Here is an 18504-nt window from a genome sequence, read left to right on the forward strand (position 1 = left end):
GACAATCTGTCTGTGATTGTCTTTTTCTGCTGTTAGTATAAACTGAATTGTTGGGCATATCTCATAGTCTTGCGGATCGCTGCACGTACATTGAAAACGCATCGTAAATTGATTATTTCTACAACACTGAGTGCCAGCTTTATTCAGTTAGTCCCAACTTTCTTTATTAACCGTCTCCACTAATTCTGAAACCAAATAGTTTCTCCATTTCTCTGGTGAAAGGTCCGGGGTGGGAACGTTAATTTTTAGTTTTCTGAAGATTTTTTCTGACCTACCATTAATTTCCAGTATTTATGGTTTTTATTTTAGATGTTTAGATTCCGCAATTTAGTTTGAAAAAAAAAACACAATAGATATTGGAACTTGGAGCAAAATACCTAGTGCTGGATTTTCATCGGCTCGAGCAGCATTTGTTGGTAAAGTACAGTAATCGTTGAAAATTCGTTCAAAGCCATGCGTTAGAACTGAGAGTGAAAGAGGTACCCAATATCAATAGGCAAAAAGATAGGTTACTGGTGATCTGAGGACGGGATGAAAATGACGGGAATAGAGCTGGACAGGTAATATGGAGGGACAGAGTTGACAGACTGAGGGAAGTGGACGATTAGCAAAGACAGACAAAAAACTGCTGAACGAGTTGATTGCGAAGAGGGTAGAGACTGCTCGGGATGAGGTGCAGGTTCCGGTGCAGGTATCATATAGTTAAGTAACGTGGTAATGGGAATCATGATGGGAAATCGGAAAGGCAGATGGAACGAAATGGCGGAGGTGGTACCTCTGGTTAAAATGTTGGTTTATAAGTTTATAGGTCGAAAATGAAAGAGGATAACATGGTTGATAGGGATATGAGGGACGTGGAAATACAAAGAGAGAGAGTCTGACGTGGACTAAGAGATCATGGGGAAGTTGATCAGGAGAGAGTTGGAAACACAAGAAATACGGGTTACATGATATTCGAAAGTTCAATGCTCATATCATTAAGTTGTGGACTACCCACAAGAAATATGAGATGTTCGTCCTATTACTTGCGTTGAGACGCGCCCTAGCCACAGAGGTGGACCAAGAATATGCATGCCGGTGTGGAGATATGAAAAGATTTTAAAGTGGGGAGCAAAACCAAAACAATCTGGTTTGAGGTGGAGAAAAGGAGAGAGGAGCTTAAAGGGGAAACTGGTGTGTCATAATCGGAGACAAACGGAGTTCCGAAATCTCATCGTAAGAAATTTGATAATGGGTAGTTGAGGACAGATGGAGCTAAGTGAGGAGACGATCCAGTGAGTAAAATGCAAGGATTGTATGTACTCTGAGGTGAGAACCGTAAGAAAATGAGTAAAGCGGGCTGATGAAGAGTATGGGATGGGGGCAATATTGAAAATATTGCAAGGAGATAGGTGAGAGAAGAAAGAAGAGGAGGGAAAGGAAGAGAGAGAGAGGGGGAGGGACAGAGAGAGAGAGAGAGAGAGAGAGAGAGAGAGAGAGAGAGAGAGAGGGGGGGGGAGGGCGGGAGGGAGGGAGAGACTAATTGCAATTGTACAGACATATTGCACAACATCTTCCGAGAAATTGCCAGCGCCAATTTGCAAGAGAGGCTGCATCCAGTTTCTATAATACCTGGTCAAAGATTAATTATTTTAACTTCACCGAGGGGTAACGAGAGAGGGAGTAACATTATCAATAGCTGCGTGCTGTTGGTTGCGCAGTTGAGTCTCAATGAAATAGGAGGCGAAAAAGGAGGAGAATTGAGATTTAAGATGAGAATTTTTTAATTTACATTCTGAGCACGGATAAAAACATTAAAAGACAAACATGGGAGATACAAAATTATGTCAAAAGTCATAAATATCCAAAAACAATCAACTGTCCCATCTATGGAACCGGAAACAACATTCAGGGCAATGAGCTCTTCGTGCTTCCGCACACGACCAGCTAAGTGTCTCTAACATTTTGAATGTAAATGAAAATTAACGAGGTGGTATGCTGTGGCCGTGGCACTGTGCTTTTGTGTGATAGATCAAGAATAAGGAAGAGAACTGAGGCCTAATTGGAATGAATATTTAACATAAATCAGAGAGACATTAATTTAGGACACAGAGCAATATAGGATTTTGGAAACAAAATTACTGGTGATACTGTAACTACAATGGAATTGAAGTTACTTTTTATTAGATTATTCCAGAAATGTGCGATCGAAAGCGATGGAGAACTTTACAGAGGATGCTCTTGTCAACTGTGTCAAAAGCAATAGAGAAGGAAATCAAGGCGAGATATATTATAGTCACACAAGGAAAACTATGTACCTTGTCTCCTTCAGTGCAGCGCTATTTGGGCATTGTTGCAGGAGTGGAAACCTAACTGCTCTGATTCAATCGAACGTTGTGTACTATGGTTGAGGACTTTGCTGGTGGGAACATCATGAGTTGAAAAGTAAGTTTGGAGACGGAGGATTACCTTACACTGATGGAAAAGCGAAGTTTGCTCTTCTAGGAAAAAAATGAAAGTGATGTTAGTTTTAATGGAATGCTTGGTAGTATCTCGGAAGAGTCGGACAAAGTCAGCGATTATATAGAAATAGCTAAACGCCAAATACATGCTTTCTAACGCAAGGAAGCGGAAAGTGCGCACAGTACTCCAAAGTGAACCAAAGACTCTATTATTTCCAATGAGTTATTTATATACTTCCCTAATAAAGAATACCCTACACAAATTTTAAACAAGTATTACCTTCGTTCCAAAAATACATTGAGCACTATTTAGTGCAATCATAAATGTGCAGGCATATTATGTAATATGGGCATTAGGGACAACAGTAAACAACTTCCTGCTTTATGCTCCATCGATGAATAGATTATATAGATTAGTTAGTCAAACACACAAACCCTGTCCTATAATGAAATGTTTAATTACTATCACTTGCTAATTACCTATCCATACAAAAGTGTTGGCGCGCTCGGATCGCGGTCAATCACTTCTCTGAGAGGTAGGGTAGACGAGCAGGGCTTTAGGAACATAAATTCACTGTTAGATGATTCTGGTGTGAGGCACACCGTGTAGCCATAACCATCAGCACTGTCGGGCCCGGAATAATTTAACGTATGTGTTGTTGCAGATCGCTGTTTCAAAGTAATGTTCGAATTTCTCCGATTGTAGCAACAGGCTACGGAGTTGTAACCTTCAGCGATATTCCTCCTCTGCTTGAAAGTCACGATACCCAATAAAATAATGATTAGTAGAAAAACTAAAGAAGTTGACCCTAACAAGATAATTAGATAAAAGTTTAAATATTCCGAATTCTGGTGTTCCTGAGTGAATTCAAATGAGTTATCAGTAAAATTGAGCAAAATTGAAAAGGAGATTGTGACAGTACTGGAGAGTCTTGGTTGTCCATTGTCCTTTACGGATAGAACGAGCTTTTCTGCGGCGAGATCTTGGCTCCCAAAACTTCCAGTTGTTCTGATTTCCCCAGACAGAGAATCCACATTGAACAATTGTGGATTAGTAGCCTCTAACATTTGATACGAAAGCCGCCCATTCTGCCCAGAGTCAGCGTCCATGGCAATTATCTTCATAATCAGGTAGCCAGGATACATTTGTTGAGATTCTATCTCCACGATCGCTGAACTATTCCACAGCAAAGGTGAAACAATAATAGGCTCATTGTCGTTTTGGTCCAGAATGATAACATTCAGAACGGCACTGCTACTGAGAGGAGGTGATCCAGCATCCCGGGCTTGAAGTTTCACCTGGAACTGTTTTAGTTGTTCATAATCAAATGAGCGAAGTGAATAAATATCTCCATTTTTAGAGTTAATTGTAACGTATCCAGGGCCTCCTTCCGTGCCATTTTCCAAAATAGAATAGGACACATCACTATTATGGTCCTTATCAGAGTCTGCAGCAGTTACCCTGAATATGGAAGCACCGGCGGCGTTGTTCTCTGTTAGATATACATTATATAACGAATGTGTGAATACCGGTGCATTGTCATTTATGTCAGAAACAGCAATCCTAATGGACGTATATGTCGAGAGAGGAGGCGAACCACCGTCCCAGGCTGAAATAGAAATATTGTGTACTGGAACGTCTTCGCGGTCGAGGAAATCGCGTGAAACCAATTTATAATTATTCTCAGAAGATGGTTGAAGTTTAAATGAAACATTATCGGTAATCTGACACTGAATTTGACCATTTATTTCCGAGTCAAAGTCACTGACACTGATTAGAGCAATCACAGTACCTGGCGGTGCATCTTCTGGGATAGAACTGGATACGGACGATACCTCAACTTTGGGTGCATTATCATTAACATCAGTTAATCCGACTATAACTTTGGCATGTCCCGCCAGACCTGGTGGAGCACGATCAACTGCTTCCACATCAAGTTCATAAACACTTGACTCCTCAAAATCCAAAACACCTTGAACTCGGATTTCTCCAGTTAATGGGTCCAATTTGAATAATTCACGATTGTTTTTAGAAACGTGTCTTGTGAAAGAGTAAGTCAACTCACCATTGCTGCCTTTATCCTTATCAGCAGCGTTGATTTTTATCACCAGTGCGCCTTTAGGCGCATTTTCAAGTACAGTGGCTCTGTACAGTTCGCTATCAAATACAGGAGCATTGTCGTTGCTGTCCAGTACAGAAATATTAATTTGCACAGTACCAGATCTGTGTGGAGTACCCCCATCAATGGCTGTCAGTATCAGCTGAAAAGTAGACTGCTGTTCGCGGTCTAAAGCCTTTTCTAATAATAGCTCTGCACTTTTACTTCCATCGCTTCTGGTCTGCACCTTGAGGCCAAAGTGGTCGTTTGGGCTAATGTGGTAAGTGCTGATTGTATTTATACCCACGTCCGGGTCTTGCGCGCTTTCGACGGGGAAATGTGTCCCTGGTGCAATCGATTCGCTAATCTCAAGTGAAAATTCATCTTTTGAAAAACTAGGCGAATTGTCATTTACGTCTCGTATTTCCACCACAACGCGATGTATTTCAAGCGGGTTATCGAGTGCTATTTGTAGAAAAAGGGAACAAATTGAGCTTTGCCGACATAACTGTTCTCTGTCGATCCGACCGTTGACAAATAAAGCACCATCTTCTCGATTTAGCTCTATGTACTGTTTTACATCTTCAGACACCAGCCGCAGATTACGCGTGGATAACTCCCAGATATTTAGCATTAGATCTGAAACGATATTTCCGACAAATGCCCCGTATTCCAGTTCCTCTGGAATCCTGTAGTGAATTTGTCCTGAAACCAGGTACGATACACAAAATAGGAAAACAGTAAACCTGCTTCCTCCTCGCGATCTCGCCATCGCTTTTCTGGTTTTAGAGTTTTAACAAAATTAAAGACGCAAACCGTCTTTTAATTTACCCAGTCTTCGAAGTTAATTTTTAATCGATCGTCGATATCAAACAAAGAAATACGCGTATCAGACCTGGAGTATTTTATTGAAGATGGCCGCTCAATGTAAAAGCAGGCACTGCATTTCATTCATCACCCTGGCTCATTATGCTGCGTGTTTCCCGATGGGGGAAGGGTTGGATCTCCTGCAGCGTTTCATTTTCCAATTGGTCGACAGCGACACAAAGTGTTCCGCCCAATTATTGCAGCTATTATTCTTAAAGCCGCACTGCTTCAGCATTCTTTTCTTGAGGAAAATGCACTAAATTGGAGATTGTGCGCCTAAAACTTTCAGAGGTATGTCTATAGTTTAGATTATGTTAAAAATGTGAACATGGAATATCGAAGTGTCGAAATATTAATGTTTATCACATTAACTACATGTTAATTCTCGTCTTATTTTCTAACTTTAATACCGACTATTTCGATTGTTCAAGAAACGTGTTTTTGAACCCTCCAAACAAATTAGTGATTTTACGATCTCCTGAAGGATGATGATGATGATGATGATGATGATGATGATGATGATGATGATTAGTTGTTTTTTTTCATAGTTGCACAAATAGTTCAATAAGAAGAATCGGCAGAAGCAGAATCAAGTTTCAATAGGTTTCAATAAGTATACTGAATGTCAGAGAAATGTATACAATATACATCCTGAAATTCTTTTTCTTCGCAAACATGCACAAAATCATAGGAGTGTTCCAAAGAATGGATGACAGCTAAATGTTAGAACACCAAAGCTCCCACCCCCCACCCAACACCCCCTCCCACGCATCTCCAAAAAGCAAATAGAAAAACAAAATTCACACTTTAACATACCATGGCAATGCAATATCAGGTTCCCCTGTCAGTGACAAATTCCTCTAGTACCTAATTTTGATCTGCGTTTTTTTCGACAGTATGAAGAAGGCAATGGCCCTTTACATTTAATTTTACCTTCTCAGAGCAACCTTCAACGCCTTAATTATTGTTCGGTGAACGACGTTATTCCGAAAGTAGTAAGTTCATGTTATTGTTTTTCTCCACGCGACTAAAGTTTACAAGCCCTGGAAATGTTATCAGAAGTTTTTCACCATCCGCATTGTCATAAAATATGTTGTATAACATGAAATAGACTCAATACAGTACTCAAGTTCAATTTTTATGCAATTTGGGCGACGGGATAATCTAAAAAAAGACACTAGCTGGGACCGTAATGTGATTCTCATTCCATTGTTTGTGACAGGTCATATAGATCAACGCGAAAACTCAGTCTACATAAAAGTCTCAGATGTATTTATCAAACATGCCGTGGCACAAACTGCTGATATTTCAAAAAGATAGGTGGGCTAACAAATCATAAGGAAGGCTAAATTGACATGCAATGAAATATAGATAGGTGATAATGAAAAACAATATTCGTTTGATACATTGGTTGGCAACCTGTGCCTTCTTCCCAGTTATTTACAGACACCAAAACGTAAACTACCATTTAAATTGAGTGAGACTTCAGAATGTTGCCTAGAAAGGGACCCGGGGATCTTTGTGCAAAAACAAAGCACTAATAATTTGCACATAGACCTAATAGTAATCCGGAAGGCTAGAGGGGAATTGTTTATTTTATTGCAATGATTGCGAAAAATGTTTTTCAACGCAACTTCATGGGTACCCATGAGGCTGCATCCACTGTTATGTACAATTACATCATGAAGGTTAAGACTATATGCGGGGTTAGGCAGCTGGGAACATTTAAGGCCTTATGTTTGGAGAAAAACTGTATGTTTGCTCAGTGGAGTTAGAAGAAAGCGATACAAACGTATTGCAACATGTTATATTTTGAGTTTCAAAATAAGTGATAAATGTTTTGAGGGAATTAAGGAGTTCCACCCTGCTGAGGATATTAATCTATTGCAAGACCTTTAGAGACAGAGTCGTTACCATACACTCAGTGGACATTTTATTAAGTACTTCCTGGTTGCACGTTCGTTTATCTTTTCTTGCTGTGGCTCTTCACTTGAAGGTTCGATGTGTCGTGAGTTCAGAAGTGTTCTTCTACAAACTACTGCTGTATCGCGTGATTCTTTAGTTACGGTCGGACTCTGACAGCTTGAAACAGTCTGGCCATTCTCGCCTGATGTCTATCATTGACAAGGCGTCTTCGCCTTCAGAACTGCTGCACAGTGTTTTATTTTTCACTCCCTTCTCTGTAATACAGTTATAGAGACTCTGTCGTGAAAGTCCCAGGAGACCAGTAGTTTCTGAGATACTAAATCTACCCGGCCGACACAAACATTAATTTACAGTAAAAATTACTTAGATTACATTTGTCTCCATTCTGATTTTCGGTCTGAATAGCCATGGAACCTCTTGACCATGTCTGCATGTTTTGCTGTATTGAGTTGCTGCTACGTTATTGATTGATTAGGTATTTGCAACAACAAGCAGGTGTATACCTATTAAAGTGGCCACTGAGTGTATATTCAGACTGGTAGGCTACAGCTCTAACAGAGTTTAGAGTTATGGAGAGAGAGACAGAGAACAGTAAATTTCAGAACAAGTCAGAAAATTAATCAAAAAATATGTAACGGCAACTATTTTGAACATGCCAATTGGCCAGCGCATTTCTGTTTTTTCCAAGTTTTATATATGCCGAGTGTGTCACAATGGCGGGGCTTTGGGAGCAAGGGTGGACCAAAATGCAAGACACATCTTGTGAAGTTAATTAAATTTAGTTTGATTGGGTGCGGGAGTGCGGCAGAAGCCATTTTGAATTTTTCGTTTTTTCATAGGAGTTAAGAGAGGCGGGACTGCGCAGGCGTGTGACGTCGGGCTGTGATGAGCGGAAGATTTAAAAGGAACACAGCCTTATACAGCGGGCAGCGGAGTGAGCAGGGAGCAGATTGAAGGCCTAAGGGCTTTGGCTCAACGGGCTTGAGGGACACGGGCGAGGCCAAGAAGGTTTGGCTTTCAATTTTCCTTTTATTTGAGGAAAGGGGGGGGGGAGTATGAGTGTGAGGGCAGCTTGTTGTTCTCGGTGTCGGATGTGGGCGGCCCTGGAGTCTCCCAGCCTCCCAGACGTCCACATCTGCGCCAGTTGCGCCGAGCTGCAGCTCCTAAAAGACTGCGTTAGGGAACTGGAGCTGCAGCTCGATGACTTTCATCTGGTCGGGGAGAGTGAGGAGTTGATAGAGAAGAGTTACAGGCAGGTAGTCACACCGGGTCCACGGGAGGAAGACAGGTAGGTCACGGTTAGGAAGAGGAAGGGTCAGGTACTAGAGAGTACCCCAGTGGCTGTGCCCCTTACAATAAGTACTCCTGTTTGAGTACTGTTGGCGGGGACAGCTTGCCTGGCGGAAGCAACAGTGGCCGTGCCTCTGGCACAGAGTCCGGCCCTGTAGTTCATAAGGGTAGGGAAAGGAAGAAGAAGGCAGTAGTAATAGGGTTCTCTATAGTTAGGGGGTCAGATAGGGGATTCTGTGGACGCAGTCAGGAGACCCGGATGGTAGTTTGCCTCCCTGGTGCTGGGAGCCGGGTTGTTTTTGATCGCGTCCAAGATATCCTGAAGTGGGAGGGTGAGGAGCCAGAGGTCGTGGTACATATAGGTATAAATGACATAGGTAGGAAAAGGGAAGAGGTCCTGAAAGGAGAATATAGGGAATTAGGAAGGGAGTTGAGAAAAAGGACCGCAAAGGTAATAATCTCGGGATTACTGCCTGTGCCACGCGACAGTGGGAGTAGGAATGCAATGAGGTGGAGGATAAATGCGTGGCTGAGGGATCGGAGCAGGGGGCAGGGATTCAGGTTTTTGGATCATTGGGACCTCTTTTGCCGCAGGTGTGAACTGTACAAAAAGGACGGGTTGCACTTGAATCCTAGGGAGATCAATATCCTAGCGGGGAGATTTACGAAGGCTACTGGGGAGACTGTAACGTAGAATGGTTAGGGGGTGGGAATCAAATTGAAGAGACTCGGAGAGAGGAAGTTAGTTCACAAATAGAGAAAGCTAGTAGACAGTGCGTGAGGGAGGATGGCAGGGGCAGAGAACGGGAACACTCAGTCCGAAGATGCAGGGGAGAAGGAAGAAAAAGATAACAAAGTTGTTTGCTCAATTAGGGATAAACAGAGAGTAGGAGGTGGAGAGTTTCTTAAATGCATTTATTTTAATGGGTGGGGCATTGTAAGAATGGTGGATGAGCTTAGAGCATGGATTGATACCTGGAAATATGATGTTGCAGCTATTAGTGAAACATGGTTCCAGGAGGGTTGTGATTGGCAACCAAATATTCCTGGATTTCGTTGCTTCAGGTGTGACAGAATCGAGGGGCAAGTGGGGGAGGTGTTGCATTGCTTGTCAGAGAAAATATAACAGCGGTGCTTTGGCGGGATAGATTAGAGGACTCGTCTAGGGAGGCTATTTGGGTGGAATTTAGGGATGGGAAAGGTGTAGTAAGGGTAATCTAGACCACCTAATGGGGAGCGAGAATTGGAGCAGCATATTTGTAAGGGGATAGCAAATATTTGTACCAAGCGCAAGGTTGTGATTGTGGGAGATTTTACTTTTCCACATATTGACTGGGAAGCTCATTCTGTAAAAGGGATGGATGGTTTGGAGTTTGTAAAATGTGTGCAAGATAGTTCCTTGCAGCAATACATAGAGGTACCAACTAGAGAATGGGCAGTGTTGAATCTCCTAATAGGGACTTCGGGTCCAGTTATCACAGTACCATTATTTTCAATATAGTTATGGAGAAGGGTAGGACTGGACCTAGGGTTGAGATTTTTCATTGGAGAAAGGCTAACTTTGAGAAGATGCGAAAGGATTTAGAAGGAGTGGATTGGGACAATTTGTTTTATGGGAAGGCTGTAATAGAGAAATGGAGGTCATCCAAAGGTGAAAATTTGAGGGTACAGGATCTTTATCTTCCTGTTAGGTTGAAATGCAAAGTTAAACGTTTGTGAGAGCCATCGTTTTCAAGGGATATTGGAAACTTGGTTCGGAAAAGAGAGGGCAGCTTGGAGTAAATGAGGTGCTCGAGGAATATAAAGAATGCAAAAATAATCTTAAGAAAGAAATTAGAAAAGCTTAAAGAAGATATGAGGCTGCTTTGGCAAGTAAGGTGAAAATAAAACCAAAGTGTTTCTACATTTATATTAATCGCAAAAGGGTAGCGAGCGATAAAATTGATCCCTTAGAGAATCAGAGTGGACGGCTATGTGCGGAGCCAAAAGAGATGGGGGAGATTTTGAACAATTTCTTTTCTTCGATATTCAACAAGGGGAAGGATATTGAATTGTGTAAGGTAAGGGAAACAAGAAGGGTAGTTATGGAAGGTATGATGATTAAGTAAGAGGCAGCACTGGCCCTTTTAAGGAACATAAAAGTGGGTAAGTCTCCGGGTCCGGACAGGATATTCCCTGAGACCTTGAAGGAAGTTAGTGTGGAAATAGCAGGGGCTCTGACAGAAATATTTCAAATATCATTAGAAGTGGGGATGGTGCCGGAGGATTGGCGTATTGCTCATGTGGTTCCATTGTTTAAAAAGAATCCTAAGAGTAAACCTAGCAATTATCGGCCTGTGAGTTTGACGTCAGTGGTGGGTAAATTGCTGGAACGTATTCTTAGAGATGGTATATATAATTATCTAGATAGACAGGGTCTGATTAGGAACAGTCAACACGGATTTGTGCGTGGAAGGTCATGTTTGACAAATCTTATTGGATTTTTTGAAGAGGTTACTAGGCAAGTTGTCGAGGGTAAAGCTGTGGATGTTGTCTATGTGGAGTTCAGTAAAGCCTTTCACAAGGTTCCACACGGAAGATTCGATAGGAAGGTTCAATCGTTAGATATTAATATCGAAATAGTAAAATGGATTCAGCAGTGGCTGGATGGGAGACGCCAGAGAGTAGTGGTGGATAACTGTTTGTCAGATTGGAGGAGGGTGTCTCGTGGTGTTCCTCAGGGATTTGTACTGCATTCAAAGCTGTTTGTCATAGATATTAATGATCTGGATGATGGGGTGGTAAATTGAATTAGTAAGTATGCAGATGATACTAAGGTAGATAGCGTTGTGGATAATGAATGAAGTAGGTTTTCAAAGCTTGCAGAGAGATTTATACCACTTAGAAGAGTCGGCTGAAAGATGGCAAATGTAGTTTAATGCTCATAAATGTGAGTTGCTACATTTTGGTCGGACTAATCAAATTATGACATACATGGTAAATGTTAGGGCATTGAAGAATGCAGTAGAACAGAGGGATCTAGGAATAATGGTGCATAGTTCACTGAAGGTGGAATCACATGTGGATAGGGTGGTGAAGAAAGCTTTTGGTATGCTGGATTTTATACATCAGAGCATTGAGTATAGGAGTTGGGATGTAATGTTGAAATTGCACAAGGCATTGGTAGGGTCAAATTTGGAGTATTGTGTACAGTTCTGGTCACCGAACTATAGGAAAGATGTCAATAAAATTGGGATAGTTCAGAGGAGATTTACTAGAATGTTTCCTGGGTTTCATCTCCTAAGTTATGGAGAAAGATGAAACAAGTTGTGTCTTTATTCTTTGGAGCGTAGAAAGTTGATGGGAAAACTTGATAGAGGTAATTTAAAATTATGAGGGTGATAGATATAGTTGGCGTGGATAGACTTCTTCCATTGAGAGTGGGGGAGATTCAAACAAGGGGACATGAGTTGACAGTTAGAGGGCAAAAGTTTAGGGGTACCATGAGGGGGAACTTCTTTACTCAGAGTATGGTAGCTGTGTGGAACGAGCTTCCAGTAGAAGTGGGTGAGGCACGTTCGATGTTGGAAACCATAGAAACCATCGAAAAACTACAGCACAGAAACAGGCCTTCTGGCACTTCTTGGCTGTGCCGAACCATTTTCTGCCTAGTCCCACTGACCTGCACACGGACCTTATCCCTCCATACACCTCCCATCCATGTACCTGTCCAATTTATTCTTAAATGTTAAAAAGGAACCCGCATTTACCACCTCGTCTGGCAGCTCATTCCCCACACATGTTGTCAAGTAAAGTTAAATTGTATAGCTATATGGACAAGAAAGGAATGGAGGGTTATGGGCTGAGTGCAGGTCGGTGGGGCCAGGTGAGGGTAAGAGTTCGGCACGGACTTGAACGGCCGAGATGGCCTGTTTCCGTGCTGTAATTGTTACACTGTTATATAAATGTAAATCCTTTAGTTCCTCTGGTGAAATACAACCTCATCCAAAATCCAGATTAATGGATTATTACAATAGTATCCTGAACATTGTGTCACCACATGACGTTTCAGGCCCATCTGAGTGAACGCTCAGGAAGATACATCAACTCTATACTTGAGTTGCATTGACTGCATGGCTTCCCAATTTTGTTTTGCACTTTCCGTCTTTCCCACTCCTAAAACAGTCACACGACGAATCAAGTTTAAGATATTTGTGAAGGTTATTCGTTTACATTCACCTTTTTTTTTTCGAAACACTGACCATCATTAACTAAAGTTGTACCTACAATGAAGATGCTCGGGTCTATTTAATGGGCAACGTGACGAAAGACTGCGAATAAATGTTCTCAAAGTTATTTCAGACATCCATAATTTCGCTAAAGTTTATTAAATTTGAACAGTTGCTTTCATGTGTGGTAGAGCTATCAGCTTTGAAGAGAATCGGTTTCCTTTTAATTATTTTATTGAGCCCTTTCCTCGATCTCGGACACACTCTCTCTGCAGCTGATCCACATTGTAAAGCAAATGTGAAAGTATTGTATTCTTGTTATGTGGATCTGGATGTTTTAGTATTGGTCAAAGTGCGTAGCTGATCCAGTTTCCACTTAAACAAGCCAATCAAATTGACACCGATATCTGAATCGCACGTTCACTTGTGGATGGTTTCAGAACCGCAATGATGAAAACCGATGACGAGTATAAAATGAATATTTCTCTCGAAAATCTTTGTTTCAAAACAATTAAGATCCTTCGACAACAACTTCAAATTGAATGACTCACAAGTTGATCAACAAATTTGGTCGTCTTGTTGCAGCGTCTCAGTAAATATTATTTTTTTTTCCATTCCCATTGTTTCATCGCAGTTGTATGCCAAGTCCAGTCACGTTATGAATTTAGCATCCTTCTTGTGTCCGATCTGTAAGAAAAATATAAACATGAACGTCCAAATGTTTATAAGCAAGGTGGACTGTAAAACATGAAAACTAGCTAGCAAACAATATCAAACTGGATAATAAAAGCTTTGTCACGTATGTAAAAATAAAAGAAAAATAACAGTGGATATAGGACCGCTAGAAAATAAGGCCGGAGAAATAATAAAGGGGGACAAGACGATAGTAGATAAACTGAATGAATATTTTGCATCAGTCTTCACTGTGGAAGACAGGGTGCCAGATGTTGAAGGGTGCAAGGGAGAAAAAAGTGAGTGCAGTTACAATTACAGGGGTGAAGGTGCTCAAAAAGCTGAAAGTCCTAAGGGTACACAAGTCACCCGGACCAGATTAACTGCACCCTAGGGTTTTGAAAAAGGTAGCCGTAGGGATTGTGGAGGTATTAGTAACGATCTTTCAAAACTCATACGGCTCTGGCGGGGTGCAGCAAGACTGAAAAATTGCAAATATCACTTCACTCTTTAGGAAAGCATGTAGGCAGAAGAAAATAAATTTTAGACCAGTTAGCCTGACCTCAGTGATAGAGAAGATGCTGGAGTCAATTTTAAAGATGAGGTTATGGAATACTTGGTGACAGAAGACAAGACAGGACTATGTCAGAATAGTTTCCTTAAGTGAAAATCTTGCCTGAGGAACGTATTGGAATCGTTTGAAGAGATTAAATGTGGGATAGATAAAGGCAATACAGAGGATGTTGTATATTTGGACTTTCGAATGGCTTTGATAAGGTGTCACACACGAGGCTGCTTACCAAATTAAGAGCCCACTGTATCACAGGTAAGTTACCGGCATGGTTACAACTTTGGCTGCTTGGTAGGAGGCAACCACTGGGACTAAAGGAGCCTGTTCCGGTTGGTTGCCAGTGACTAGTACTGTTCCGGACAGGTCCTTGTTGGGACCACTTTTTTTTATGCCGTATACCAATGCTTTAGATGATGGAATAGATGGCTTTGTTGCTAGTTGATCTTCTTGATCTTCTTGATACGAAGATTGGTAGGGGGGCAGGTAGTGCTGAGGAAACAGGTAGGCTGCAGAAGGAATTAGGCAGATTAGGAGAATTCGGGCACGAGAGTGGTAATAGGATACAATGGTAGTACTGATAAATTTGCAGACTGTTTTCTAAACGGGAAGAAAATCAAAAAATCTGAGATGCATAGTGACTAGTAAATCCCTGTGCAATACACCCTAAAGGATAACTTGCAGTTTGAGTGGCTAGTGGGAAGGCAAATGCAATGTTCGCATTAATTACAAGAGGTCTAGATTACAAGAGTAGAGATGTGATGTTGAGGGTTTATAAGCACAAGACACTGGTGAGGCCTCACCTTGAGTATTGAAAACAGTTTTGGGAAGCAATCTAAGGAAAGATGTGCTAGCACAAGAGAGCATTCAGAGAAGGCTCACAAGGAAGATTCCGGGAATTAGACAGTTATCATATGAGGAATGTTTGATAACTCTGGGTCTGTACTCGCCAGACTTTAGAAGGATGAGGGTGGATATCAGTGAAACTTTTCTAATGTTGAAAGGCCGAGACAGAGTAGATGTGGAAAGCCTGTTTCCCATGGTGGAAGAGTCTAGGACAAGAGGGGAGTGCCTCAGGATAGAGGGGAGCCCTTTCAAAACAGAGATGTGGCGAAATTTCTTTAGCCAGAGGGTTGTGAATTTCTGGAATTTGTTGTCACATGCGGCTGTGGAGGCCATATTGTTGGGTGTATTTAAGACAGAGATTGATAGGTTCTTGATTGGACATGGGATCAAAGGTTACGGGGAGAAGGCTGGGATCTGGGGTTGACCAGGAGATTTTTTAAAAAATGGATCTAGAATGGTGGAGCAGACTCGATCAGCCAGATGGCGTAATTCTGCTCCTATATCTTATGGTCGTTTTAGATCAGAATTAAAAAGGTTAGAGTGCTTGCTGGGATATTTAAAATAAAGCAGTATATAATTGACACTAGTGCTCTCACTTAAAGTACCAAGACACCACTTAAATGCAGATAGAGAAATGGAGGAGATAGAGATATTGGTAGGGGGGGGTGCTTGGAGGGAGAAAGCGAGAGAACATATGCAAAGGGCGAGAGAATGAAAAAGAGCACTCTTTCAGGGGAAGGAGAGGGTGAGAGAGAGAGAGAGAGAGAGAGAGAGAGAGAGAGAGAGCACCATCAGCACCGTGAAGCATTGTGATGGTTGCATCGTGCTGTGGAGATGCTTCACTGCTTCAGGCCCTGGAACGCTTGGGAACGTGGACGGTAAAATGATAGCTGCAAATTACTGGAAAATCTTTTCAGATAAAAATGACTAATGCAATCTGCAAGAGAGCTAAATCTTGGAATATTTGTTTTCCAGCAAGGCAATGATCCCAAGCATAAAGCGGCTAGAAAAACACACAGTTATAGTCCTGGAATAGCCAAGTCAGAGTCCAGATCTCTATCCAATTGAGAATTTGTGCCTGGACTTGAAAATGGCGGTTCATTCAAGATCTCCATGCAGTCCGACAGAGCCTGAACAGTTTTATAAAGAGGAATAAGAAAGTATTGCAGTGTCCAGATGTACAAAACTGATAGAGACCAATCCATACAGACTCAAGGCAATAACTGCTGCCAAAGATGCATCTACTAATGACTGATTTGAAGGAGGTGAATACTTATGCAATCGATTATTTTGTGTTTTATATTTGTAATTAATTTAGGTAACTTTGTTGAGATCTAGTTTCACTTTGACACGAAAGAGTCATTTTTTCTGTTCAACGCTATCAACAAAAGCCAAATTAAATCAACTGTCATTCAATGTTGTAAAACAATAAAACATGAAAACTTCCAAGGAGGTCAATACTGTTTTCGAGCACCGTACTTGAAAAAGATTTTTCTGTCGAACTTGAAATTGTTTGCTAGTTTGCTTTAATATTTCATCTTTTTCCATCCTAATTATTCTTTCAGTGTCGAGTCGACTAGCTGGAACAAGGATTCACAAGACGCCAGCGGGAGGTTAATTTTTATTTTCTGCTCGTGTAAGGTCAGAACATCTGTAAATTCATTTCAGTTTTTCACCACGATTGTTAGAATGACCGTCGCCATGTTCAACTGGTAGATACCTGGTGAATGTGTAATTTGCACGACAGCAGTAAATTAACCAAATTAAGACGAGCTGATTCCAAGAAGAGAGTAATCATTATTAATTTAACACAGACGTTGCTTTGAAAATGCTGGATGTGATAAGATTGATCATTCTTTAATTGGGGTATAAAATTCAAAGTGTTCATTGAGAGTAGAGGGTGTACTTAAGGAGTGAGTGCCCTACTGGGAATATTCTGGGCAAATAATATTTTCCTTCAAAGTTCTATTTTCCACACTTCATATTATTGTCGAAAACAAAAAAAAAGAAAAACACGTCTCGATTTCTAACATCCTCGCTTGGTATGTGGCATCTAACCGCAAAAATCGAACACAATTTACTATAACCGCATAAAATTCGTTAAAGTAATGAATCAATACGCAGTGCGGTAGCATTTAAAAAAGGTATAACCAAGAGGAACGATTCTGTCATGCCCCTGACCAGAAAACTGCTATGAACCTGACGTTCATTCTCACTTTTTTGTATTGTGCCAGACAACGTAATTTTATTATTTTCAAAAACAAAGCATCTCGGCATTTAAGTCCTACAGATAAGAACTGCAAATAGGCTTCTACCTTAGTTTTAATATTATATTTTTCAGCGTAAACACCAGTACATCGGCTATTTCTTTTTTTTTTGTCTAAAATAAAGAACCACGCATCGAATAGATTTAATGTTAATCCAATTATTCAGTTTGCTATCAACCTGTATGGATGCTTGCGCGGAGGAATGGAATGCAAATGATGCAACCAGAATCATGTGACGCATAATCCAAAATATGAAACTATTAAACTGAATATTTTTATTTCAGAGCCTTACGTTTTAAGCAAACAGCCTAATCAATAAGTTTACCATTCTTTCTTAATATAGCATAATCGATAGCAAAATTTCACTTCTCAACGTTTTGTTTCAACTTCTCTTAAGATTAATACAGCTGCAAAGCACCACAAACATGTTACTACTAAATGACTTCTGGCGCATATCGAATAAATATATACCTTAGATATCGATTGAGTGAACTTTGACTTTTCAACATGCATACAAAAATATATTAAAATGGAGATTAGTCTTTTTTTTCCCAGATATGAACCTTTAAGTCAAATCATTGGATCCATATCATGACATCCGTTGTTCTATTGGCTTAAATTAAAGGAATGATGCAGTTCCTTGAGAGACTGCATAAGACCACAAGGCAGAGGAGCAAAATGAAACCATTTGGCCCATTGAGTCTGCTCCGCCATTCAATCAGGGCTGATTCTGTTTTTTTTTCCCCTCTTCTCAGCCCGACTCCCGGTCTTCTGTCTGTAATCTTGAATGTCATGTCCAATTAAGAACCTATCATTCTGTACCTTAAGTACACCCAACGTCCTGCCTCCACAGATGTTTGTGGTAACAAATTCCACACATTCACCTCCATCTGGAAAATGAAATTACTCCGCATCTCTGTTTGAAATGAACGCCGCCCTATGCAATGCCCTATTGTGCTAGAAAGCCCCACCATAGGAAACATCCTTTCCACATCTACTCTGTCTAGGCCTTTCAACATTCAAACATGACTGTTAGGGTCATGTTTTTTGACTTCTCCAGTGCGTTCAATACCATCCGCCCTGCTCTGCTGGGGGAGAAGCTGACAGCAATGCAGGTGGATGCTTTCCTGGTGTTATGGATTATCAATTACCTGACTGGCAGACCACAGTACGTGTGCTTGCAACACTGTGTATCAGACAGAGTGGTCAGCAGCACTTGGGCTCCACAGGGGACTGTCTTGTCTACCATTCTCTTCACCATCTACACCTCGGACTTCAACTACTGCACAGAGTTTTGCCATCTTCAGAAGTTTTCTGATG

At 41.1% G+C, this 18504-nt stretch overlaps 1 protein-coding gene across 1 annotated transcript; it reads right to left on the minus strand.

Annotated features, from left to right (window-relative positions):
* Nucleotides 1–1158: 1158 nt before the first annotated feature.
* LOC134349874 (protocadherin-10-like) lies at nt 1159–5543 on the minus strand. Its single transcript, XM_063054839.1, has 2 exons — nt 2967–5543; nt 1159–1254 (listed from the first exon to the last, which is right to left on the minus strand). Exons 1-2 carry the CDS (start codon nt 5310–5312, stop codon nt 1159–1161), a joined length of 2442 nt encoding a protein of 813 aa, XP_062910909.1. The 5' UTR covers nt 5313–5543.
* Between the last annotated feature and the right edge of the window lie 12961 nt (nt 5544–18504).

The sequence above is a fragment of the Mobula hypostoma genome, chromosome 7 (assembly GCF_963921235.1).
Source record: "Mobula hypostoma chromosome 7, sMobHyp1.1, whole genome shotgun sequence".
In the NCBI taxonomy this organism is placed as follows: Eukaryota; Metazoa; Chordata; class Chondrichthyes; order Myliobatiformes; family Myliobatidae; genus Mobula; species Mobula hypostoma.

Bases quoted from the DNA above. Each gene is read 5' to 3' on its own strand.
- LOC134349874 (XM_063054839.1), bottom strand. From the start codon at position 5,312: ATGGCGAGATCGCGAGGAGGAAGCAGGTTTACTGTTTTCCTATTTTGT. The intron at 1,255-2,966 runs GTGATTGACCGC...CTCCTCACTTAG, and splicing joins CTACCCTACCTCTCAGAGAA to CTCCATCTGTCCTCAACTAC.